This window comes from Acartia tonsa, chromosome 5, assembly GCF_053477335.1.
Source record: "Acartia tonsa isolate MP-2025a chromosome 5, ASM5347733v1, whole genome shotgun sequence".
NCBI lineage: Eukaryota > Metazoa > Arthropoda > Copepoda > Calanoida > Acartiidae > Acartia > Acartia tonsa.
The window spans coordinates 15,768,684-15,779,093 of NC_137264.1; the positions used below are offsets into that span (position 1 = coordinate 15,768,684).

General features: G+C 31.6%; 1 protein-coding gene across 1 annotated transcript; it reads left to right on the plus strand.

The window, feature by feature from the left end:
- Positions 1-4,832: 4,832 nt before the first annotated feature.
- On the plus strand, positions 4,833-8,373 carry LOC145320262 (poly [ADP-ribose] polymerase tankyrase-2-like). Its single transcript, XM_080162691.1, has 6 exons — positions 4,833-4,912; positions 5,330-5,365; positions 6,011-6,124; positions 6,655-6,753; positions 7,196-7,294; positions 8,207-8,373. The coding sequence occupies exons 1-6, from the start codon at positions 4,858-4,860 to the stop codon at positions 8,281-8,283; spliced, it is 480 nt and encodes a 159-aa protein (XP_080018817.1). The 5' UTR covers positions 4,833-4,857; the 3' UTR covers positions 8,284-8,373.
- The last annotated feature ends 2,037 nt before the right edge of the window (positions 8,374-10,410 follow it).

The window sequence follows — 10,410 nt, forward strand, 5'->3', positions numbered from 1 at the left end:
ATTAATTCCTGGGACAACAAAGTATAATGTTACTAGCAAAGCATTTCTATAATCAAGTCCTAAAAATGTAAGTATGTCCATCCTGTATCAAGTAGTTTTTCAACAAATTTACTTACAATATTGCTTCGATTCTTATTTTTATATTCTGATTATTCAGTTCTGAAACTACAGTGTTAATGTCCGTTTTAGTGATTCGCTTTTATGGATGTTGTCATCCTTGTTAAGATGGATTTAGTCTAATTTCGTGACCTTCTCTTCCGGCCCATAAAAACTAGGGGCTAGCAACAATACATATATTAAAATATCTTTAAAGCTTGAGTATGCGTATTCAGATTATTTGTACATCATGTGGTAAAAATGTCTACAATTTACAGGGATTATAAGGGATAAGACAATGGATGATGATTTGATATGCATCACCAATGATGATAAACAAATATTACCCTTCTGTAGATTTGAATTATTTGTTTAAACCAACCAATCAAAACTTTATATTAGCACCCAAAGTTTTATGAGGCAATAAATAAGATATCATGGTTATTAATCTTTGGGTACTGAAAAATGGTTAATCACATTTGTGGATAAAATTCTTTAAATTTTCTTTATTTTTATTTATTTTTTTAAAATTAGAATATCTCTGCAAATTAGGGGAGACATTTGATTAAATATTACTGGATAGGGTTGGTTCAACATTTAAAATTAACATATTATTTATTACATTATTGTCATTTAACATTTTTTTATTTATTGACCGACCTTAAAACATCAACTTATTTGTTCAAACTAAAGCTTCTATAGGTCGACCTAAAATTTCCAGAGGTCGACCTTTGTCTTTTGTGAACTGGGCTCTTATCTATTTAACATTTCTGCCAAAAGGGTTTAAATTGCAGATAACGATCTGATGCCGAGCCCTGATAACTAAATTTCAAATCCAAGCCAGTACTGTATAATATTCTAATTTCGTAAAAGCTCTACTTCTTTAAACGGAACATTCATGATAAATGAAATAGTTATTTCTCGCATCGTATTATAAACAGCTTTCCGCGGATATAGAATGTACAATTATAAGATTAAAACCAGTTTTTTTTTAGCCCCGAGGTGCCGAAGGCACGGGCTAAAAAAATAGTTTTAACCTATGATTGTACATTTTTATATTCGTAGAAAGCTGGATATAATACGATGCTAGACATAGTTTTTTCGTATGGATGAGAACCGGTTCTATCCACCGGATTCTTATACTAATGTTTTATTATTCGTTGGCTTAACAACTTTGCGGACATATACTAAATTTTGATTGGTTGGTTAATAAGATGAGTGTTCAAACTTTTCAACCAATAATTTTAATCTACAGAAGGGGTAATTTTGTGGGTCGAAACTGATTAATATCCACTGGATTAGAACCAGTTCTCAGCCATATTGTATTGCAGACAATTTTCAAAGAATGTTGAAATAAAAATAATATGAATAAAAAACCAGTTTTGTTAGCCCGGACCATCAGCCCCCCTGAGATAACAAAACTAGTTATAATATTAAAATTGTTCATTTTAATATCAGCGGAAAGATGTCTATGATTTGATGTGATAATAGTTGATTTTTTTAAAAAATTGTGTTCTATTTTACCATGGATGTTCCTTTTAGCCTAACCTAGCTAGGCCAGCCTAACATGAAAGTTATGCCCTGGGTAAAGTTTGAATTATCTTTAATTTAATTAATCAAGAAAGTCAACAAAAGCAGGTTTTAATTTGATAATGTGCACTCACAGAACTCCTCAGGTGTTATATCACTTCCGCATTGATGCCTAATTTTGTTTAGTAGCAAAGCTATTCTATAATAAGGCTATGTCCGTTGAAACTTCTCTGGTATGGAGAAATTTATAGTTCTGTGGTTAGTGAGATCTTAAAGAGTAAACAAACCAAAAACGTTGCTACTTTATATAATAGGATTGTTTAATTTAATTAATGTTTAAATTAATAAATAACTAGCGGATACGCCCCTATTAGGCCTTAAACCCCATTTTTGATTTAATTTTTTTTGAATGTAGGGGGGATTTTTCTTGGGAGATCAGGACTTATGAAAATCTTCTTTGTAAAGGAGAATAATATAGCTTCATCCTTCATAAAGTTAACGTGATCCTTCGTACACACAGACAAACATCCTTTAGTTTTTATGTAAGGTTGTAACAGTTTCTACTAGACAATATTGTCATTTTTTCATTCACAAAATAGTGTTAATGTTCATTTGTTGGGCTTACACAGACATAATATTGCAATTTCAGGATATTTTTTTGTTGCACAAGTATGGTTGTTTTGCTTTGCGGAATTGGTGTCACACCAAAAATTTACTAGGTCCTAAAAATATAATTATACCATACAATCGCAGCACTTTGGGAGGAAAATAAGAGATTAAACTTTATTGTGATTATACTCTGCAAAACAATTCTAAAACTACATCTCCTCCTAAGATATGTACCTTCCTTGAACTTTATTTCTTTTAAATTTTTCCTTTAGAATATGTCAGGGTGGGAGGAGGTCAATATTGGGATGTTTATTACACTAGTACCCAAAGTTTTATAATAACTTTTTCTAGCTCATTTTTGGCTTACCAACTATGGGGACTTTTTTTAGGGAAATATGATTTTCTCGGATGGTAATTAAGACAGACTGCTGATTTGTTCTTAAAAATACCCCTTTCAAAAGAGCAACCTAGATACAACTTACTTGGTCCGTCAGTATGTCATAAATTTATATGTGAAGGTCTCGTGTTTTTCTGTCCTGTCCTCATCCACAATATTTATGACCAATAAACATATGCTATCACTCTGTACAAGTCCATCCATGCTTTTTTTGTGCTTTGCTACATATGCATGTTATCATTTGTTTGAGTAGCAACGAATGAAAAAGGACAGTCATGTACATAGGAAGCTGGTCAGATTAATAGATTTGACAAGTTTTTACATGGATCTGAAGGGATAAGACAATGACCGATAATTGATGTACTTACATTCCCAATGGTTATACACAAAATTAAACCGGTTTTATATTTAAATTAGTGTTTGAAACGTCTGAACACTCAACTATGAACTAATCAAAATTCGATGATTACCTCAAAGATGTAAAGTCAACCAATAAGAAAACGTTATTATTTAACTTTGGGGACTAGTGTAATAAACAGCCCATTGTCCCCTCTCTCTCTGAGATTTTAGCAAATTTTTAAGAAGTGATGCTACGCTTTAAATGTTACTAACCGTCTGTTCTTCTGTCTTTCCTTATGTAAAGCTCAGGTGAGCGAATCTTTACAATGTTTATTTTTGCGGTTAACTAAAAATTTCATTCGGATAGAAATACCTATAGTGTGGCTGCGCTATATACTTATGTATCTTGTTTTCATTTTATCTTTTCGGAGAAAAAAATACGTCGAATTTGATTATAAAAAAAATATTTTTCAATTATGTAAAAAAATTGGTATTTTCTAATGTTTTGATGAAAGTAATTTTGTTATTATTATTTTTTTTACGTATAACATATAAATAAGAATTTAGATTAATTTAAATAATTATATACATTTATTTAAAGCAGTCCAATACCCGCGACCGTGGCTCAACACGTAGCGCATCCGCTCATCGTCGGGAAGATGATAGGTTCGAATCTCGGGCCGGCACCGCGTCAAAACTAAAGACGTTAAAAATGGTTCCTACTGCTGCTATGTCAGATGCGCTACATAAATAGTTAAAGTAGGGGGAATGTCTATTTTTGTTTTAATTTTTGTATAATTTTATTCAACCGCTAGTTTAAAAAAAAACAAGAATAGCATATACATAATTCCATATTTTTCTTTATGAATTGAAACACGGGGATATTATTGATAATAATACCTGCTATACCCTTACCCTGCGGGAATATATTGTACCCAGTATGACATGACCTAGTAAAACAAAATACGAAAAAACTACCCCCATCCTTATTTTCAATTTAGTTTAAAGTTGGTATGATTTCTCAATTAGGTACATTGTGTGAAAGCACTGGAAAAAATGCCATACATTGTCCTACCCCTGTATCCCTTTATACAACACGGCATTTAGAGAATTTATGTGTGTTATACAAGTTGAAATGTTGAATAATGAAAGCTTATGTAAGAAAATTATATTCACTTCACTGATTCTCAGTTTTATAAGCTTCTATTGAGGGATTACGCCAACATGAAAAAAAAATTCGAGTCAGTTTAATTTAAAATCTAAAATAATACATTTCAAATTAAATAGATTTTTATACAATTATCTAATATATATGTATTATGCATTCATATTTCAGTCAGTTATGTATGAACCAGTTACAAGTTAAGAACATAAACAAATTTGTGGCCATCATTGTTTTAGAGAAACAGTTCTTGCATACAGCTAATTTTTATCATTGATTTAGACATGTTAGAATTATTCTTTAGAAATTTGCATAGTGATTCCTATAACAGTTTGGTATGACTAAAAAACCGTAGCAACTTTATAATTGTTTTCAGGGAGTTCTTATGTCCATTTAAAGCAGACTGATTTTTTTATTCTTTGTATATGATATAATCTTAGTATTAATCTAATCTTTTAACCATGATTTCTAGGACAACAAGGTACTCAATTTTAAGACTGTTGTTATGTTATTTCTATGCAATTTGTTTGGGCTTATTTTATATAATTCTATTTAATATTAAGTTTTAATACTTTTCAAGTGTTCATATTCGTTTGTAATATAATTTGATATTAGATCTTCGCTTTTATGGATGTTGTCATACTTATTATAGCAACAATTTTGTTTTTGCTACGGATTTATGTAAAATTATTATTTATTTACATATATTACAGAAATATTTAATATGTTTATTAATATGGTTAGATTTACAATTTTATTGGTATTTATCTGCAATTTAGGTATGTAAACTATTTTTCATTACGTTCTTATTAGAAAAAATAATATATATATAATAAACACTAGCAGTTGCGCCCCTAACATCTAATGACTTTCTAATTAAAGGGGTAGGAAATCCTCTGCACGCAACTGTTTGGAACTACTTAACCTAACCCAATTGAAGCTTTACAAATACACAGGGAAAAGACAATGGACGATAAATTGGTATAAATTCACAATGATGATAGACAAAATTACCCCTGATGTGAGTTAATATTTTCTTTTGAAAGTTTGGACACTGCTAGTTTGAAACAACCAATCAAGTTTTTATTAAAGTACATTATTTATAGTATTTTCAATTGCGTTAATCCAATAATAGCAAAGCAATGATACAAATATTTTATATATGATAAAAAATGTTTAATATTTTTTTGATTAAGGTATAATGTTGACAAAAGCTGCATCTACTTCAATAGGTAAAACTATTTTATTATCTAGGGTTTTTTTCTGTTTGACTCGTACTTTGAGAGAAACCTCCCAGGGATCTAAAGGGATAAGACAATGGTCGATAAATTAATATACATCCCCGTTGATTATTTACAAGATTACGCCTCCTGTAGATTACAAGTAGTGGTTGAAACGTTTGGACGCTCAAGTTAAATAAACAAACTATCAAAATTTATTGATAGTCCCTAAAGTTGTTAAGCCAACGAATAAGAAAACGTTATTATAAAACTTTGGGGACTATTGTAATAAATAGCCCAATGTCTCTACCTCCCTGGAACATTCTTGATAATTCTGCGCATACGATGGATAACATTATTATTGTTTTGGATCTAGTGCAGTTCACTGTAAAATATTCCTGGTAACGGTTATCTCCAAAAATCTATGAAGGCCTTTAAACAATCTGTATTAGCCAAGATCCTATGATAAACATGGAAAATTAGTCTTTTTTTTAGCGCATTTACATGCACTGATAACTGTGCATTTTTGAGTAATGACTAATCTAGATTGTTTGTATATAAATTACACCCTTTGTAATTTAACAGCCTTACAAGATTTTTGGAAATAATCGTTACCAAGAACCTTCACCTTCACAAGATCAATTTGTTTTTATTAAGAAATGCCAGAAGAACTATTAACTGCCATAAGAAATGGCGAGGTTGGCAAATTAACAGAAATTATGAACAGACAACCAGACCTTATGCTTAGCAGAGAGAATAGGAGTGGTTTTGGTAAGCAAATTAATATTTAAAGTCCAGGAAATTAATCTCTTATATAGACCAATAGGGAAAAAGTTTTGGAACAATATGACAAACAAAACTAAACATTTGGGAAAATGTTTTTTCTAATAATTCCCCCCCCCCCCACTTTTACTTACTTTACCCACCTCACACTTTTATTTTTTTAGGGGGGGGGGTATTTTTTTAGGTTTGATTTAGGAGGGTGGTGGTTCCTACCACCAAAATAGTTAAAAACCTTCCCAGGAAGCTTCGCTGTAAATGAAACATATGTCAGTTATCGGTTACGCTCCTAGAAGCCTCTATGGGCACGTAAAATGTTTCTTTTCAATCAATGTTAAGATCAACTGTTTACCAAAAAATATTTTAACGGCGGCCGCTAAGCGGCGCTAGTTATATTTTTATTATATTTTTGGCGGATTCTCTTGAGATGGTGGTAGTTAGCGATATCCTTCAGTACAGATACAGACATATATCCTATTACTTTATTATAATGATTATTCTAAAATGTATATTTTGCTAAGGACGCACACCCTTACATTCTGCAGCTGTCTGGGGACAAATTCAAGTTGTTGATTATTTAATTCAAAAAGGAGCTCCAGTTAATGTTAAAACCAACACAGGTCAACATTTCAGTAGCGACGCTACTCTATAAGTGTCTTTGGTCGGTCAGTCTATTAGTCTTCGATCTGTATTGTAGAGTTTTAGATAATTATAACCCCTTTGCCTTAAATTTTGTTTTCTCTTGCGTCTGTCTTTAATACTCTCAATGGTTGACCAATTATTTTGCCTATGATATCAAATAGCGTTGTTAATACACATACAAAAAAAGTGATGTATATAATGTAAAAATATTTACCATGACATTATTTTTCTACATTTTGGATAGCTCTGACGTTAGAATATATAATGAAAATTAACTATAATAAAATTATTGTATACCATATACCATTGGAATTTTTATTCGTTTTATTACGGTTGTAAGAAAATAACAAAAGGAAACGTTATTTTTTAGTCAGAAAGGCTTAAGTTATTTTTACAACTAATCTTGTTATAAATATTTAGGAATGAGACCCTTGCACCTAGCTGCCTATTTTAACCAGCCTGAGGTTGCTAGCAACCTTATTAATGCCAATGCTGATGTAAATGCTAAGGACAATAGAGGTAAAACAATGCATAAAATTCATTGGGGCGTTATCCTCTTAGATTTTTTTAATTTTGAAAATTTTGGTCACCCCCCCCCCCTTTCCCCGCTTTGAACTATGACTCTGGTAGAGAACTATAATTTAGGTTAGGTTAGGTTAAAGGCTAAGGGATTAAGCGCCCACGGCTAGGCAGGCTACGGCGCCGAGCGCTGCAAATATTGAAAAAATCCCAAGAGGATAATACCTTCGTTGGTTTCCCCTTAAACTGCCTAGTGGAGATGAAAATCCCCGCTCCCCTGCATGAATAAGTATATTGGATTAAGGGGAGGGGGGAGTTTACTTGATCGCTTACAATCTCACAAACAGCTGATATTGGAGTTAAATTCGAAAACAGTAAAAGTGTCTGAATATGACGTCAGAAAAAATTAACAATTAACCAATGAGAGGCCGCTATATATTTTACCATTGTGAATACTGGCTTCTCATTGGTTAATTGTTTATTTTTTCTGACGCCATAGTCAGACACTTTTACTGTTTTCGTTAAATTCTCCACTTAAAATACATAATCTCATTGAACAGACCAGACATACTTTTCAAATAATTTACAATTCTTGTGTAAAAGTAACAAGATGTCTATCGGTCTGTCTGTTTATAAGTACCAAAGGATCTTGCTTACCTCAAAAAAAAATTTGGCTAACCTTTAAAATGTAGCGACTCATTGCGTCTGGGAAGGTTTGTAACTATTTTGCATGTAGGTTCCACTACCCACATGACCCCTAGAAAAAATGATCCCGCAACTAAATTTTTTAGTTTTACTTTTTATACTAAATATTTAAAGTGTCCCTAGAGGCCTGTAGTCGTAGCTGCTAGTGTATAAAGAAAATTATTGTTTACTTGAAATTGCTTGCCAATAATGAACAATTTATTTTAGGACAAACCCCTCTAGATCTATCATGGAACAGAGAAATTCAAGATATCCTAAAACAAAATGGCGCCCAACGCGGTTAAAATCAAATGTTGAGATTAATTCATGATTAATACAATTGTTATCATTTATTTCTATGAAATATTTATAAGTAAAATAATTTTACTAATGCTAAATTAAAATTTTCTTAAATAATGTTGTAATTTAGAGTTTTAAAGTTGCTTCCTTTAATAATATTAGACTTCATATGTAAGGTTTGAAATGATAAAGACTGTTTAAATATGCCTCAATAAAAGTAACAGGATGTGTAGCTGTCTATCTGCAGCTTAAGTCAGGATATCATTTACAGCTAGATTGATATGGTTATTCTTTACAATAATGCATCTTATAGGCTTAGGGAAGGTTTACAACTATGGGTGGTAATAGCCACTGGAAAAAAGCCCTCCCCCTAATTTTATAATTTTAAAACTAAAATTAAAAGAAAAAGTGATGGGTCGACTGACCTCCCCCCCCCCCCCCGCCCCCCTTCCCTAAAGTGCCCCTAGAGGCCTCTAAGTGTGTAGCCGATAGTATCTACATAAAAGTGTAAATTTGTAATATGATAAAGTATGTTTGAACAATGTTTAATTAAAAGTTGGAGCACTCACCCACTAAGTTTTCACAGCATATAGGTACAAAATTATAAAGTGTTCTTACAAAATAATTAGAACATAGACGATTGTTTTGGTAAGTAGCGCAGCAACAAGAAACTAACAATATTTCATTTATTTATACATTGTAAGCATATGAAGGGTCTGTTAAAATAACTTAACTGACTTAAACCATAACCCAAATATTCAGACGAGGCTCGAGTCTTTATATTGCCTATAAAAAATGACGTCACACAATATAACTGTCCAATGATAGGCCGATACACAAACTAAATTATCAATAACACTTTAAAAGATTAATGTTAGGCGATTAAATATTTTAATTTACCAATGGTAGGCCAGTATTACGTCATTTTTTAGGCACTATAAAAAGCTTCCGTTCAGACGGTTGACGTTTTTATTATTTTAACATCTCTGCGACATTGGTATTGTGTCAGCTTGTTGTCTGGGATGTGTTGGATGCGAGTCTGCATCCCACCGCGTCATACTGTAGACGTTAGAAACATTAACAACTGAAATTTGTGTGTGGTAGGTAATAGTAGAAGAAATGCCTTTGCACTGAAACAAGTAAAACTCAGTGCCATACACAGCTAGGACTTCAAGACAAAGCTCGTGCAATCAAAGGTTTGGTTGATAGTTAGTTAATGCATTACATAATACCCCGGGCGTTTGGACAGTAAAGGAGATATTGATTCACTTAATATCCTTGGATTTGGACTAGACGTTTTAATTTTATGGACAGCATTCTCAAACTTAGTGGTATTACTTAAGGTTAAGCAACAAGACAAACTACCATAGATTTGAAATTTAAGAAATAGCCTGATTTGTATAAACACTTTGAAACTTTATATTTGATTAAAATTCCAATTGTTTGGTTGATTGGGCAAAATGGTTCAAGTATTCATTCCATTGTTATACTCAAACCTTTCAGCACAGTTTCAGGGATTTGACAATGGAGATAAATAAACTTCCCCCTAAAAATTCTTATATGAGAATTTCTGCCTGGTTGACATATGTACAGTTATATGGACTTATATATCTTAGTTATAGAGTAGATAGGAAACTAATAAACTTGATTCTTGTGTGTACAATACTGTTTATTATGAATCACACACAACAATATATATATATAATATTCTTCTTCATACCAGATCTTACATCAGCTTACAAACTCAGTTCTATAGAGGCTTTTAACCATAGTGTTACAGTTAAAAATTGGACTGAAATGACCGTTTACTATGCTGTGATTCCTGTGGTGAAAGCCACTATAGAAACCATCTTTAGATGTTTATAGGAAAGGAAAGGTGGGTTTACATTATATAATACATAAATACTTCACAAAAAAGACATTTTTAAAACTAGAAAATTTTAAAAAATTCATGTTAATATTTTACTGTCATTTCTAATTTTAAAAATGCTTACGATACTTGTTTGTTGAAAAATTGTCAGTTTAACAAAAGTTTTCATTTATAAATAATAATACACAAAAAAATCATTTTTCCTTATAAAAAGATTTTGTTGAGTTTTACTAGAAGGACTTACGGTTCTTTTTGCACTAAT